Source organism: Protobothrops mucrosquamatus, unplaced genomic scaffold (assembly GCF_001527695.2).
Source record: "Protobothrops mucrosquamatus isolate PMUCROS unplaced genomic scaffold, P.Mucros_1.0 scaffold108, whole genome shotgun sequence".
Lineage (NCBI taxonomy): Eukaryota > Metazoa > Chordata > Lepidosauria > Squamata > Viperidae > Protobothrops > Protobothrops mucrosquamatus.
In genome coordinates, this window is record NW_015386480.1 from 792,789 (window position 1) to 810,128 (window position 17,340).

At 42.3% G+C, this 17,340-nt stretch overlaps 1 protein-coding gene across 3 annotated transcripts in view; it reads right to left on the reverse strand.

The window, feature by feature from the left end:
• AR (androgen receptor) overlaps positions 1 to 17,340 on the reverse strand; it is a 181,650-nt gene that overhangs the window by 92,206 nt on the left and 72,104 nt on the right. For all 3 annotated transcript variants that reach the window (XM_029283479.1, XM_015812712.1, XM_015812711.1), the window contains one exon: positions 14,716 to 14,867. In XM_029283479.1, coding sequence (XP_029139312.1) covers positions 14,716 to 14,867 — 152 coding nt within the window. The remainder of the gene's footprint in view (positions 1 to 14,715; positions 14,868 to 17,340) is intronic.

Genomic DNA, 17,340 nt, shown 5'->3' on the forward strand with positions numbered 1-17,340 from the left:
CCAGCAGCTGGCAAAGAACATTCTGGGGAAAAAAATAGGAGACACTGGACATTTCCATATGAGAGGGACGTAAAGGCCAACCCATATCCTTGGTGATCTGTGTCAGGATGAAAGCAGACCTGAGAATGAAACCAAACACTTCCATAGTTGATCAGACTCTGAGCAATATCTATCCATGGCAAATGAGACTAATGATTTGTGAGCCCACACTCAACGCAAAAGTGTATTTTGGTCCTGTCACAATTTTTGGTCCAGATCCATCTCTTCAAAGGAGAATTGGTACTTTTCTAACACAGATGACAAACTGTATTCCCTACTGTTCTCATAAGAGTGGGTTCGCCTCAATATGGCATCTTATGAAGAAAGGAGATTAGTCTGGTATTTCTCAAGGTCCATTCATAAGCTGTCATTAAATTTCAAGGTAGTGAAAGGCAGAGCTGGGAAAATATTTGAAGTACATAGTCAGCACGGCATCTGAAATGAGTTTGCAGCACTGTGCATGGGGAGCTTCTAAAGACTTGATGGGCATGCCATTCAGGAATATTAGAGCATTTTCTGTCATGGACTTTAGATTACGGTGAGATCCCTAAGGTTACCTTAGGTATGTGGAAGGCATCTCCCTTTCAGAAAGCACCATGGCATCTCTTCTAGGCAAGTCTTGTGTGACTGAAGAGAATCTGGGTCTAAAATCATGTTTATGAATGTCTAAGCAAGAAGAAGCACAACAGCCCATTGTCAAGTTGATTGAGAACACTATTATGCCAATGCTATTATGCAATGGTATTGTGTAAATGCATGGATATCTACAGATCAACTTGAAGAGCTAGTCTTGCTCAGCTCATTGTTGTTTGAATCCAAGTCATGATACAGTAAGTGTGACTTGAAAAGTTTTTGGAGGATTCAAAGAGAAGATGAGACAGTTGCTTGGGACAACAGTAGAAGGTAGGAGATGCTAGTTTCCATCTCCAAACAGAGCGCGGGAAGTCTGATCTAATTTCACAGGTATTAAGTATTTTTGGTGGCTGCACCCAAACCAATAAGCCCTTTAAGGTATGTTGTGAGAACACACCCATTATTACCTTAGCTCCCGGCTTTTCTTCTTGTAACCTCATTCCATGCCTTCGGAGGCAAACAGGACAACTTTCATTCAACCGAACAATTCCATCCTCCCCTACATATTTGATTGCTCCAAATGTAGAGACATGTGAAGATGAAAGTTCTGGGGTACCTTTTAGTGCACCACAACTTCTGGTGTGATCACTTTAATGCCAGGTACTGAAAAGATGGGAGTAAGTTCAAACTCTTGTGTTGAAGGGTTGCTTCTTAGAACCTTGAACTATTGAAATATTTTGTGCATTCAGACTTTAAACTATAAACTTCAACAGAAATGTTGTTCAAGACAGAAGCTGCATCTAACCAAAGGCAGCCACTGCTACGGCCATTACTATCAAACCAGATTTTCTCCCCTTTGCGTGCCCAATAAAACTGGAAGTTCTAGTAGAGACATTTTAATGAGAATGTTCATTTTTATACCTCTCATTTTTTTCCCTACATGCTTTCCAATCTATGTGGCCAGGTCTCACATGTCCCTGCATGAATCTACCTTCTAGATTCTAGGAAAGCATGTCAAGTGACAGGTCAAGAGGATTCTCCCCTGACTGTAGAATCCCTTCCCACAAAGACCTACTGGTATCCTTGTTCTCATTCCAGGAGCTAAGGAAACTGTAAAAACATGCCCATTTAGATATGTCTTTTCAGTCATCCAGTATGCTTCAGATTGTAGTGTTTAATTTTATTTACTTCTGCTGTATACCAATTGATCAGTTTAAAAAAAACCTAATTGAATCTGAACTGTTATTTGGTAACGTAGGATATGCAATCAAGAAAATAAATACTCTACAACTCTAGCCTTCAGGAGAAAGTCTGGAAACAATATGCTTCTAATGAACATAAACCATAGAATAATAGGGTTGGAGAGGACCTTGGAGGTCTTCTAGTCCAACCCCCTGCTCAAACAGGAGACTCTATACCATTTCAGCCAAATGGCTGCCAAGTCTCTTCTTGAAAACCTCCAGTAATGAGGCACCCACTATTTCTGGAGGCAAGCTGTTCTATTGATTAATTGTTCTCACTTAAAAGTGAGTTAATATTTAAAAGTGGTTATTGAACTGACACCTCATTGATTGTTCTATATTGGTCAAGTTGATTGAACACACAAGAAATTTGTCTCTGATGTATAAGCTCTCAGTATACATACAAGCAATAAAGTGATAAATCATAAATAATATGATACAATCATAAATCATAAGATACAACAAACAAGTGATAATCATAAGATACCACTAGGAGTAGGTAACACCACTCCTGCATGAGCTGCACTGGCTACTAGTGTGTTTTGGGGTGCAATTCAAAATGCTGGTGGTTACCTATAAAGCCCTACATTGTTTGGGACTAGGATACCTAAGGGATCACATTTTTTTCAAGAGTCTCTACCCATCCCACCATAATACATAGAGTGGGCATGCTACAGATCCCGTCAGCCAAAGAATGTCCACCTCTTCAGGTCCAACAGAATCAAATTGCTCCTAGATAACAGAGTAAGTCCATTCCCTGGAGATGCACTATGCTTGGACTCCAACCGAGAATGAACCAAAGCGATTTTATCCATGGGGCATTGCACAAACTCTTCCAGGTGGCCCTGAAGAGGGTCTTCTGAGCCCTCCTTCCCAAGGGTGACCCTGAACATGGCACCTGTGCGACATTCTGCAGATGCAAGAAATGCTGAGAACTATTTAGGAAGAACCAACAGTATTTGGCTACAAAACCACCAATGACATCCCTTTCATAGGGTGATCATTCAAGTTTATGCTGCAACCACTAATGCAGAAGAGGAGGGCGATGAGTTTAAAGATCAAGATTGGTTTGAATGAACAGACTATGGAAGCAAGATGTGCCGTTTGTGATTGGAGGCTGAAATATTAAAGTTAGAAACATGGAAGAAGAAAATAGAGTTGGATATTTTGGCATATGAAAGCAAAATGAAGCAGGAGGCTGACTTATCAATTTCTGCCACTCCAATGATTTCTTCATAGCTATCACTCTCTTCAAATAACCAAAATGCCTCTATACATGGATATCACCAGACATATAGCAACCAAATTGAAAATATTATTACTAAAAGGAGGCAGAGGAACTAAATTATAGTATCGAAGACATAGGCAAGTGCTAACTGTGGAATAAATCATGAACTGCTCAAGTTTCAAATTAAGTTAAATAAGAAGAATATTCCACAATATACCTACCATTTTCAAGAAGAACATCAAGAATCTCTTTGAAATTCTGCACTTCACTGATGACCAGAACAATTACAGAATGAACTTAAATTATTAAAGATTAATGTGAAAAAAAAAGAATCGCAAAAATGAAGAAACTGGAAAAAAAAACAACCTGCTGGAACAAACTGTGCAAATTGCCAAGAAGAGAAGCCAAAGCTAAGAAGAAGAAAAATCCCGTTGCAGAGAGCTGTTGGAAGAGACAATAAGCAGAGTTACAACAACATCTTAAAGATATAGGAAATGGAAACAGAGGCAATGAAGTCTTTTATTTTTTTAAGTAATACTTTTATTAGAAGTTTAAAAATGCAACGACTAATGAAAAATAATTAAAGTTAAAGAAAGGAAAGTACAGAAAGAAAGAAAAATGTAAACTCTAGTCCCTACATATATTCCCAAACAGCTGTGTACTTGTAGAAGTGGCTGAAGAATTCTGGACAGCTCACCCAAATATGCAATGCTCAACCACAGACCTCCCAGACTGGCAAGAGTGGGGTTAGCAGCTGTAGATCCTCAAACATGTCTAGTTCCTTACAGAGATTTGTAAGCCCACATTACAGTGCTGCAGAAAAACTGTTCTGTACCACTGAGAGAAATAGGAATTCTTAATTGCTATGACCCCTGCCCTGGAGCTCAGGATTTTGGCTCAGTTGTTTACAAAGGAGATCCTTTTGGGAAGATTAAATTTATTACAGATCAAACTGTAAATATTTTTACATTCTCTAGCTAGAAAATACTGATCAAGTTCCTAAATGTTTCTAGGCCTCCCTGCATGGATATATCAACTTGGAAGATAAATATTTACAGAATCAATATAGATAGGGAAGCAACACCATAGATTATCCTAAAAATGAATTAGTAGAAGATAAGAATTCCCACTTTCCCTAAGGATCCAAGGAGGGCAGTCTTCAGATATTTGGCATTATTTGTACAGTACAGACCAATAAAAATAGATTTCAAATTTTCACTCAAGTATGTGAACTGTCTGTTTCCTAGGGAGGCCTTAGCCAAGGCAAGAGTGCCCAGGCTCTGCTAATGCTTTGTAAATGCATTCATTTGTTACCCATAAATATGGCAGATGTTACTACTTCCTTTGAGAAATACGCTACAGGTCTTGAGGTTGCATTCTTCAATCCCTCTTGAGAATATTAGGGTTGCCAGGTCTGCTCCCAAAAAATAGCGGACAAGCGGGGGGGGGGGGTTAAGTAGTAAAAAAATATTTGATCTTTGTCTCATTCTAACTTATGAAAAAAAAAGACAAAACGCGATTCTCCTATCCTTATTCTCTTAGACTGTACAGCTTTAGATTACGTACCATTTCATCATAAAGCTTTTGAATAAAAAAAATGTCCACTATTTTGTGGAAAAAAATAGTGAACATAATGTGAAAAAGTGGACTGTCCGCTCAAATAGTGGACACCTGGCAACTCTAGAGAATATGCTTTCAATTTGATCATGCAGGAAACAAGCAATGCCCACACTTTTACCCTTCTGAGAATAGAATAGAATAGAATAGAATAGAATGGGCCCTTGGAGGTCTTCTAGTCCAGCCCCCTGCTCAAGCAGGAGAACCTATACTACGGTATCTCAGACAAGTGACTGTCCAGTCTCTTCTAAAAAACCTCCAGTGATGGGGGCAAGCTATTCCACTGGTTAATTGTCCTCACTGTCAGGAAGTTTCTCCTTAATTCCAGGTTGCTTCTCTCTTTGATCAGTTTCCAACCATTGTTTCTTGTCTTGTCCTCTGGTGCTTTGGAAAATAGTTTGACCCCCTCTTCTTTATGGCAGCCCCTCAAATACTGGAATACTGCTATCATGTTGCCCGTTTTTTCTTTTCTTTAGACTAGCCAAATCCAAATCCAAATCCTGCAGCCGTTCTTCATATGTTTTAGTCTCCAGACTTTTGATCATCTTAGTTGCTCTTCTCTGAACTTTTTCCAAAGTCTCAACATCTTTTTTGTAGTATGGTGACTAGAATTGGTTGCAATATTCCAGGTGTGGTCTTACTAGGGTTTTCTAAAGTGGTACTAATATTTCGCGTGATTTTGATTCTATGCCTCTGTTTATGTAACCCAGGATGTGTGGCTCTCAGCTGGATGTCAGGGTCCCCAATTCCAACAGCTTTGTGAGGTAGAATGACACAAGAAACATGGGCTTAATGGTCAGTTCCTTTCAGAGAACCTTCGATTGGCCAACAGCATTGGCTCTGATAGTGGATGATGAGTGAAGAGTGTTTGTAATGCTTTTGTGGAGGAGGGTGATTAGGCAAATCACAGTTACTTGCGTACATTGTGTGCTTCTACAACATATTTACCCATGTGCCCTCTGCTGATGTAGCACATTTGGGCTCAACTTTAATCTGCCTCATAGTCTGTTCTCTAGGTAACCAATAGATTTGGTTATCATCACAGCAGAGAAAACACTCATTTTTGATCAACTGAATGATGAAATCTGCAGCTTGCCCTAAGAACCTAGCACTTGCATGTATGTATATATACATAAATCCTTAATATAGTGCACTGTTACTACATCCAAGATAGTAATAAATCCGATATGCAATACCATTTCCACTCCACAATTGCATAGCTTTTACTCTGAGCCACTGCCACAGTGCATGGGAAAACAAAGTATTTGCAGTCAATGAAAACTTTGGGCCATTGCTCACAAGACTGCACACATTGTGACTGACTGACAGATCCACCATGCTGGTGTCCTGCCATTCGGTTGGAGGGGTGGGGAGGAAGGTTGCTGGCATTCTTCACATGCTTTCCCTTTTGCTGTAACCGCTGGGAATTAGAGAGGGGGATTGTCTTCGGAGATGGAGCAGACTCCTTCCCAGACAGTTCCAGCCTGGTTCCAAGGCCGTCCTGCCCTGAGAGTGACTTGTTACCTACCCAGCATCTCAGCATTTTCAAAACAACCTTGCTGCATCACATTGGCTGCCGGTGGACTGATGGGGGGGGGGGGGAGGCTGGGTTTGGAGAAATGGAAGAATTGCTTTTTGTGGGATTCTGCCTGACTTTTTTGCATCCACTTTCCCTCCGTAAAAGTTCTTTTGATTAACGTCAAAGAAGTCAAGAGTTTTACTTTCCTGAGGAACCAGTTGGGGCAGGTCCTTACATGATTAAACTGAACTTGTTCCACAGGAATGGAAAGAATGAAGCCATGATTTTTATTATTCCCTTTACAGTAGTGGTGGTAGTGGTAGTGGTGGTGGTGGTGGTGGTAGTAGTAGTAGTAGTAGTAGTAGTAGTAGTAGTAGTAGTAGTAGTAGTAGTAGTGTTGCAGTAGTATTGCACCTGATCATCTGGTAGCTATTCAGCTTTTCAGCTTTTCTCTGGACATTCTGTAAAATGACTCTGGGAACAGGAACCTGGGAAGAGGCTGATGCCTTTTCAGCATAACTGTTAGGATCCCAAGGTCAAGCTCCGGCTGAAAAGCCCAACTAAGAAAAACATCAGAGTCATTGCCTTCTCTAATGTATGCTTTACTGAGCAACAACAAACCAGTAGGATTAAGGTGAACGCTAGCTCTGAAGAAAGGGTGGGAAGCAGGTAATTAAAAGAACAAATCTTCTCCTCCCCTCTCTGACAGTTCAGATCACATTGTCCAGTGCATCTCCCGGTAATTATTATGAGAAGAAACAACGACTCTTCAGCTCTCACGATGATAAGGAAACTTGTGGATCCAAACTTCTTCCCCTCTCTCCCCCCACTCTGTAGGCAAGCTAGAAGCAGGCAGCGGTCCTAAAGGCAGCAGGTTTCATAGCTTGATACCCAATTGTGCCTTTGCAAGAAACCTCTACTCCCCAAAATTTTGTTAAATATGACCAGCCAGATTTAGTGCTGGATCTCCTGAAAGCTTGGCATTAAATGGGAGTGCCATAAAATGAACCTGGGTGCTTCTCTGCCCTTCAAATAAGGGTACAGATAGAACTCTGGCTCAGTACTTTTGTCTAAAAAAATGGGGTTGCACCCCAGGCTCTGCAAATGGAAGTCCAACTGAAATCAATGCCACACAGCAGAGGTGGGTACAGTTTAAGTGAAACCAGCACAGTCCTCCCTTTCCAAGTATGCCTTGGCCTAAGCACTACGTTAGGGTGTTAGAGGAGATTGTTTGAAGGCAGCTGGTTACCTCAGTTTAATTTACAATGTTTGCAGTGTGTGCCAAAGAAGATAATGAAAATGACCCACAGTCAAGAAATGATCAGAAGACAAAGACACACAGAAAAATAGCACCGTCAATTGTAAATGACTGAACGGGAGTCTTTTGCATAACAAACAGCTGCTTAACATTGCCTATTTATTAAATTTATATAGCTGCACATATCACAAGAAGTGACTCCAGATGGCATATAGCAAAAAAATATAAAAACCATAAACATGTTAAACACGGTCATTTTCATTTTAAAAAAGAAATCATACACAAGAGATTTGCCAGCAATGGAGCCACCTCAAGATCTCACCAGTCTCCTGAGAGCCCCTGGCCTGATGACACAGCCAGGTCTTGAAGGACTTCCAGAAAATAAGAGGTGACATCATTTTGGGGGGAGGGGAATGTTCCAGAAGGCAGGTGCCATGGCAGAGAAGGCCCACCTCCTTGGGTCTGCCAAGAGTGCTTCCCTGAGAGGTGGGCCCTGTAGCATCTCTCTCTTGTCAGATCTGAAGGAACAAGTGGATGACATCCAGGAGAGGCAGCCTCTCAAGCAACCCGGCCCCAGGTCATAAAGGGCTTTCAAGGTCAAAATCGGCACCTCGAAATGAGCCCAGAGGCAGCCTGGCAAACAACACAGCTCATGGCCCAGAGGCCCACATTCTGCACCAGCTGAAGCTTCTGGATGCTGTTCAAGGGCGTCCCCAGGTATACCTCCTGGTATGAAAAAAGTCTGCTATCCTATAAGCCGTGGGTACCCATCTGCCCTTATTGGTAAAATCTGTTTCCTGACTTTGACAACTTGACATGATCCATCAGGAAAAGGTTTCCAGAACAGATTTACAGGAAACATCTTCCTACCAACTCAGACTTTGGTCCATCCAAACTCAGTTCTCTATATTGGCTGGCAGGATGTGGGGCTGGGCTTTTTCCAAGCTCACCTACAGATGGCAAAGATCCCACTTGGAGGGTTTGCATACAAAGCAGACCCTAAGCTCTGTCTCTCCCTTGGATATGTGGCTTCCCTAAAATGTGGAGCTGCAGCCAGCAATCAGTGTGCTTGCTAGGCATTCCTTCTCTCAAGACACTTATGGAAGCAGAAGGACCCTGCCACTGATTCTGCCAGATACAAGATTTTCTTCTGATTCTGTTTTAAGACACATATTTTTTTCTGCACTATTTCAGGGACCTGTACACTGGCATACAAGGGAGGGGAGGGGAGGGGAAGGGAGGGAAGGATTCCACTCCATGGCTGTATAAGGCACACCAGAAGTGTGGAAAAAAGATTTACAACTCACAGCTCTTATGAGTCCCAAGATAAGCTCCTTTGAACCTGCACAGCCTGTTATTTATGCTCTCTTGTCCAATACAACAACTTTTTACTACTTTGCTTCTCAATGAAAACCATACAGCTTTTCCTCCCAGTTACAAGATGGAGAAGAATTGTCTTCATGATTAAAGAATTATTTCTGAAGTCTTAAAAAACAGAATGAACAACAACCCAAGGAGACATTCAGAAAGATTAAAGTTATCTCTCCAGCAGCTAAATATAGGCAGGTCTATACTTAGTTGTGTGCTGAAAATAGCAGGTCTAAAAGGTCTTCCAACTTCCAGTCACTATTCCACTGCCTGGTGATTCCTGACTCGGGGTGCCAATTCTTTCCAGGGAAGGACAGAGAGAACCTGCAAGCAGGCAGTCTCTCACTAAGGACTATGACAGTACAGAACTTACAAATCCAAGAAAAAAGAAAAAGAAGGTGTTAACCCAAGGCCTTGTATACCCAGCTCATGAAAAGCACATAGGTCCCTAACTCACTGCCCAGGGATTCAAGGCCAGTCTAAAGGATGACAGTATTGAGGCCACTCAAACTTCTGGGAGGTGCGATTCCAGTGGGCAGGCACTAGGACAGAGAAGGCATGCTGCCTCTCATCAAATGAAGTTCAGGAAGAGGGCACATTGAGGCTTGTCTATAAATAATATGTATTCTTGACCTCTGTAGCATCTGAGTATAATAAGAGTGCCTTGATATAATCCCTAGTATTCAGTCAAGTCTCTCATCATCTTTCTCCACCAGCGCTCTAAGTGGCCTTTTCTTTCTTTCATTTCCTGGACCTCCTCACAAAACCAGAGAGCCCCAAGGACTGGCAAACAGGGAGATACCAATCCAAGGCTCTTGAGACACACCTATTCCAGGTGGTAACTAAGGCCTCGGTCAAACTACCTGCCAGATCTCCAGGAAAACTCTTGAATCCTATAAAAGGCCCAAATTAGGCTTATCAAATGCTTTGACAATTACAATGTGCAACTCCATGTCTTTGAGGCAAGGAAGGGTGGAGGTGGTGACACAAATAAAAGCTGGAGAGTCAGCATTCAGTCCATTCACAGGTATTTTCTGAGTAATATCTATTACTGCCATTTGAAAAATAGATGCACCACCCTGAAAATGCTATCACTGCCATCCAAATCAATTTCAGTAAAGCCAACATTTGAAGAGAATGTATTTTGTCCAAGGCCTTCAATTTAACATTTAACACTTGCTCAGACACATATAAAGTTCTGGTCAGACATCCGAAGAAGTATATCTCTAGACATATGCAAACCTTGAAAATTATTTGGAGGAGACACTTCAGGTCTCATATGAGTATAGCCTATAGAAGCAGCTCATTGTCTTTCAGGATTTTTCAGGAAGCTAGTGCTGTGGTCATTTGAGGCTGACACACTTCATTCAAGTCTTCTTCAGTGTCTGTGGTCCTGATACATTCACACATATGAAGCAGTGGGGTACCACAAGGTTCTGTCTTATGCCCAGGGCAGTATCTTCATTAATGACTTAGATGAGGGAATAGAAGGGGATCTCATTAAATTTGCAGATGACACTAAACTGGCAGGAGTAACTAATACTCCAGAAGACAAGCTCAGGATCCAAAAAGATCTTGACAGACTTGAACAATGGGCCCTATCCAACAAAATAAGTTTCAATGTGGAGAAAAGCAAAGTTTTACATTTATGCAGGAAAAATCAAAGGAGGTACAAGTACAGATTAGGCGAGACCTGGCTTAAAAACAATAACTGTGAGAGGGACCTTGGAGTCCTAGTGGACAATCACTTGACCATGAGCCAGCAGTGTGCAGCAGCTGCCAAAAAAGCTAATACAGTCCTGGATTGTATAAACAGAGGCATAGAATCAAGATCACGTGAAGTATTAGTACCGCTTTATAAAACCATAGTAAACCACACCTGGAATACCGCAGCCAATTTTGGTCCCCATATCACAAAAAAGATGTTCAGAGTTTGGAAAAAATTCAGAGAAGAGCAACAAAGGTGATCAAAGGCCTGGAGACTAAAACATACGAAGAACAGCTGCGGGACTTGGGTTTGGTAGTCTAAAGAAAAGAAGAAATAGGGGACACATGATAGCAGTATTCCAGTATTTGAGGGGCTGCCACAAAGAATTATTCTCCAAAGCACCAGAGGGCAGGACAAGAAACAATGGTTGGAAACTGATCAAAGAGAGAAGCAACCTGGAATTAAGGAGAACCTTCCTGACAGTGAGGACAATTAACCAGCTCCTTGAGGAGCACTCGGAGGCTCCAGTTAGTCCAGAATGCGGCCGCGCGGGCGGTGATGGGAGTGACTCGTCGCTCCCATGTAACGCCGCTGCTGCGCGAGCTGCACTGGCTGCCTGTGGCCTTCCGAGTGCGCTTCAAGGTGTTGATTATCATCTTTAAAGCGCGCCATGGCATCGGACCTGGTTACCTCCGAGACCGNCTCAGGGTGCCGTCAACCAGACAGTGCCGGCTGGCGACCCCCAGGGGGAGAGCCTTCTCTGTCGGAGCACCCACCCTCTGGAACGAGCTGCCCCCAGAGATCCGGGTGATTCCGGATCTCCCCTCCTTCCGCCGCGCCCTCAAGACTTGGTTGTTTCAGCGGGCAGGACTGGCCTAGGGGTATTTTAAATTGGTTTTAATTAAATTTTAGTAGAAGCGGCCTATTTAAATATTTATTTTTAATTATTCTCTTAAATTTTGTATTTTTTATTTGTATCAAACTGTTTTTAAACTGGCGGTAAGCCGCCCTGAGTCCTCCGGGAGAAGGGCGGGGTATAAATATAATATAATAAATCAATCAATCAACGGCTTGCCGCCAGAAATCGTGAGCACTCCATCACTGGAGATTTTTAAAAAGAGGCTAGACAGTCACTTGTCTGAGATGGGATAGTTTCTCTTGCTTGAGCAGGGGGCTGAACTAGAAGACCTCCAAGGTCCCTTCCAGCTCTATTCTATTCTAAGCAGTAACGGTGAGAGGGAACTTGGAGTCCTAGTGGATGATCACTTAAATCTGAGCCAGCAGTGTGCAACAGCCACCCCAAAAGCCAATAAAATCCTATGTTGTATTTTCAGAGGGATAGAATCAAGATCATGTGATGTATTAGTACCACTTTACAATGCCTTGCTAAGACCACACTTGGAATACTGCATCCATTTTTGGTCGCCACAATATAAAAAAGATGTTGAGACTCTGGAAAGAATGCAGAGAAGAGCAACAAATATGATTAGGGGACTGATGACTAAACATATGAAAAACGGTTACAGGAATTGGGTATGACTAGTCTAATAAAAAGAAGGACTGGGTAATAGTGTTCCAATATTTGAGGGGCTGCCACAAAGAAGAGGGCATCAAGCTATTTCCCAAAGCAACAGAAATCAGAACAAGAAGCAACAGATGTAAACTAACCAAGGAGAAAAGCAACCTAGAACTAAGGAGAAATTTCTTGACAGTGAGAACAATTAATCAATGGAACATCTTTCCTTCAGAAGTTGGGGGTGCTTCATCACTGGAGTCGTTTAAGAAGAGACTGGACAGCCACTTACCTGGAATGGTACAAGGTCTCCTGCTTGAGCAGAAGGTTGGATTAGAAGACCTGCAAGGTCCCTTCCAATTCTGTTGCAGGTCATTCTCGACTTACAACAGTTCATTTAGTGACCGTTCAAAGTTCAAAGAGGTTTTTAAGAAGAGACTGGACAGCCATTTGTCTCCTGCTTGAGCAGGGGGTTGGACTAGAAGACCTCCATGGTCCCTTCCAACTCTGATAATGTTCTAAGCTCTTCCTTCCATCTGCAAATTAACCAGAGGATCTTCCCTCACTGCTTACTCTTAATTCTCTTCTGAAATCCTTCCATGTGACATTTGCAAACCAATTATGCCTTTTTTGTTCTTATGTCTTTTTTTGGCAGAGGGAATGGCATCCAAAGGGCTGAAATAATTTTGCAAAGCAAGAGCACCGGAGATTGAACAGTACAAGTATTTGTTAGTTACATAGGAGATGAAGAGAAAGTCATTAGGAAATGGTTTATAAATCCAGTTTGGTTTTCCTCTCAAAGACATCATAAGAAGAAAGCATTTTTAAAGTCAAATAATCTATTCCTCCATTCCCCCCTATTTCCAAAATATGGGAGATATTTATTTTACTTTATGCTAATACAGAATAAAAGGCTTTTAGAAGAACTGGAGATTCCTCGTTACTCCTGGAGAAAATCACTGGATCTGACCCACATCCACTATAATATCAGAGCCAAATGATGCACAATATAGCCTTGAGTCCAAAAGGTGGAATCATCACCAGCGTCACTTTTCCTGTTCCCAGAGAAGAGACTAAACTGCTAAGAACAAAATAACACAGGCCTGATTTTCAAACAGAAAATTTTGTTGCTCACATTGTGAGACAAGCAAGGAAAGATTTTGGTAAAAGACAAGATCCCACAAAGAGATGTCTGACTAAATAAAGGGAGATAGAGGAGCAAAAAAGAGGAAGGAAGACCCGCTGGGAGCAGCAAACGTATGAGACTAAAGAGGTCTTGTTTGCAGGTGATACAGAGAATAAGTAAATCTCATGTTCCATTAAGGGCTGGACCTGGATCGTGTTTGGTTTTTTTTTTTTATATGGCTGGGATAATTGTGTTATTATTACTTTTAATCTCCAAGCTAGATGAACAAAAAAGCACTGCTGTTCAGACTGTCCTCTGTCTTTAGCTACTTGAGATGGTCCACGTTTTACTCTGGGGCCCTGCTACTCTCTGCCAAGGCCATTCCACCAATCTCGCAGAAGGATCCTTCTCTGGCCTCTGCCACTTCACTGGGGAGAAGCAGGCTAAGTAAATAAATCAGTACACTTCTTTGATAGCCAAAGAGGCAAGTCAGGTATAGTTCTCCCAGATGTTTGAAATGAGAGGCCATTGACATGCTCACAATCTGTGATGTGTCCAGAAATACAGAAACTCAAAGAGCTTTTAGCTTTTAGCAAATCCATCTCAATGGTTCCAGCAGATTTCGGGTAAGTATCTGAGGCACAGTTACAAATGTTGTGCCAGAATTGAAGCACAGAAACCTCCCTAATGATTGAAAGGAAAATATATCAGAGGGAACACGGCTGACGTCCAATCACAAGTGCATTGGCTGCTTGGCCAAGAAGTGCTTCTTTGCTAAATGATATCATAAAAACCAGTAGATGACTGATTATTGCCAGAAGCCAGTGCTTTAGTGGATGTTCATGTTAAGAGAAAAATTATGACTGGTGCCGGTTAGATGCCCTCTGAAAATTGCAGCTGTGTTACTTTGATTTATAGCAGTACTTATATTACCAAATATATCGACATAGAACTGCTGGGCCCTTTCTCTTCCTTTAAAATTTAAAACTCAAGATACTTTCTCTCCATTCAGCTTAACGAGGAATAAAAACTACACCAATCACTGAATTAAGAGCTGCCAATGAGGTAAAATCACCTTTGGGGTAAGCATGGTGAATTTATGACTTACTAGTTAACTATCATCCTGTTTTCATGGGGGGGGGATATAATGAAAGCACAGCTCCAGTCCTTTCCCCAACTCAATTCATCTCATTTCTCCGCAAGAACAAAAGGCTGGGGAAAGTAAGGGGGAGGTGGAAATCTGCCCCTTTCGCCCCTCTGGCAAGAGCCTTCTACCCTGGGAGATCTGTGGGAGAAAAAAACTAGAGAACGGGCGATTGGAGCGGACTGTAATCCAAGATACTCTGGTCTCAATTAGGCAGAGGACGCTTATCCATGGGGCCCATCTCTGATGGTGGACCCTTCACACAAGCAAGCCATATTCTGCAGTATTTTAGTCAACAATAGTGTCTGAGGCGATCTTTCCAGTGATACAGACCCTAGCATTCTCATTCGCCAATGGACAAATACATTAAGAATTAATTACCTTCAGCTGCCCTTTTGAAAAAGACTTTACAGCTTCCACAGGTCAGAGCTCCATAGTGGCATCCTGAAGCTTCGTCCCCACATATCAAGCATGTCTTCTGGGGTGGGAAATAATAGTCAATAGGCAGAACATGGTCCCTTCCAGTTTCCAGCCTTTGGAGGCAAAAGAGAAAATCAGAAAAAAAAGCATTAGTAGGTGATTTAGGAGAAGCCAGCCTTTACCAGGAGTCCATATGCTTGAAAGTGACAAGGAATCACGGCTGCATCTCATCCTGCTCTAAGGGCTTCACAAGAATACAATCAGAGACTGAATCAGGTAGGTTTTCCACCCCAGGGATTTTGTAGACCTCCCACTGGCCCAGGGCTTCCTGTAAGTACTGCCCTTCTTCTTCTCCTCTGCCCTTCAGAGAATCTCCCATTACCTGCAAACATCTTTTGAGTGGCAGCACTAACCCTCCTATGACAGAAGAGTAGAACTTGTTCCTTCTTCCTTCTGGACATAAAGCTTCAACTTGCCTCTTTCAGAGTTTACCATTTTTTCTTCTGTGGCAAAGCTCCCTGACTCTTTAGATGTGGAGCTTCTGCCTATCGGGAGAAGTGGCAGAGCATTGCCACAGGTCACAAATACAATTTTACCATTTTATAGTACAGCCAAATATTAGTTCTTTGATATTAGTAATAAATACAAGTTTTCAACGGAATGGTGGCTATCAAGAAAGAAGGGTGTCTATCTTTTTGTTCTTTTTTCTTTCATAATTATTCACTACTCTTCCTTATTTTCTTTGTTTCTTTTCTAATGTTTATATAGTTTTTAATCTTGTTAAAATATCTTCAATAAAAAGTATATTAAAGAAATGATAACCCAGGACAGAGGGTAAAATATAAATTCATTTATAACCACTGTCAAAAGACTTTTCTTTTTCTGTCCTACCTGTTCATTATTCATCATTTCTTTTCCAGTATAATTCATCTTAAACATTTCTTCAATAATTACATTAAAAAATAAAAAAGAATGCCCACCTTAACTCCCAAATTTACAAAGTGAAATGCTTCCATTTGTTAATTACCAACGGCTGAATTCCACTCCCTTGTCAACCAGGACTGGGGCCAGGGGCAGGTAGCCCGCACCTGCTGAAGGCATCTCTAGCCCGGCTGAGCCTTCCTTCAGGAGGCAGCCGCTTGTCCTCAGCCCAGAGGCTGACAGCCCCAAGGACGACCCAAAAAGCAATGGGTGGACTGCTTGCGCGAGGACATACACATCAAAGGCCGAGGCCCCGCCAGCGCTGCAGACCGGACGAAGTGGGGGGCAAAATGCAAAACTGCGGACCCCACAATGCAAAAAACAAGAAGGGGCAAATTCAAGCAGGACCCAAGCAGTACTTATTTCATTTTTCTGAGAAAAGTATGTGAAAGCAGAAGTCTGAGATAAAAGAGTGAAAACTCTTGATATCAATTTCTGGTTTGGATGATTGAAAAAGTTCACTTAACCTATAAAATGTCTACCTCATCTCTGTTTTATTGAAAATTTTAAGAGACTAAAGAAATGGGCCAGATACAGTTTAACAGTAAATGGGGGGGGGCTTTTCTTGCAGCTTTTCTAGCCAGGTGAAACCAGGTTCTATTTAAAACAGTCAAGGAGTCATGCCGTCTTCCATCAGATACTGATGTTGAACTAAGAGAGGAACTGACAATCTTTTCCTAAAAATAATTAAAAAACAAACATGGGCATCAACGCAGATATCTTCTGTGTCAGAAGCCAAAGGTAAAAAAAATAGGCAAAGAGTTCCTGTGGAACTCCGCTAGTCATTGCCCACAATATGCCATGGAGCCAGCGCTGTTCAAAGACATTTCCACAGTCATGTGGTCAGTGTGTCATCATGGAGTGCTGTTACCTTCCCATCAGAGTGGTACCTATTTATCTACTCGCATTCAAACTGCTGGTTGGCAGGAAGTGGGATGAGGACGGGAGCTCGCCCTGTTGCATGGTGCTGAGGTCTCGAACCTGGGCTGTCAGCTTTCCAGCTGACAAGTTCAGTATCTTAACTGCTGAGCCACCGCACTGTCCAGAAGCCAAAGAGGACATCAATATCCATGCACATAAAATGCTACCTTCAAAAATGGCCCACTGGAGATGTCCAATTGGCACAGAGTTCTCTCCGTGCCAAACAATAAATGACATCACATTTCATTGAAAGGCAAACAGGAATTTGAGATTAAATGAGTCAATAAAGAAAACACATGTAATACATTTTATTCAAAGCACCTAGCTACGGTTGAACTTTTACATGGGAGGGACTCGTCGCTCCCATGTAACACCGCTGCTGCGCGAGCTGCACTGGTTACCAGTGGCCTTCCGGGTGCGCTTTAAGGTGTTAGTTACCACCTTTAAGGTGCTCCATGGCATAGGACCTGGTTATCTCCGAGACTGCCTTCTGCCACAGATTCCCTCCCATAGACCGGTACGCTCCCACAGAGTGGGCCTCCTCAGGGTGCCGTCGGCCAAGCAATGTAGGCTGGCGACCCCCAGGGGGAGGGCCTTCTCTGTGGGTGCCCCCGTCCTCTGGAACGATCTACCCCCCGAGATCCGGATGATTCCGGATCTCTTTACTTTCCGCCGCGCCCTCAA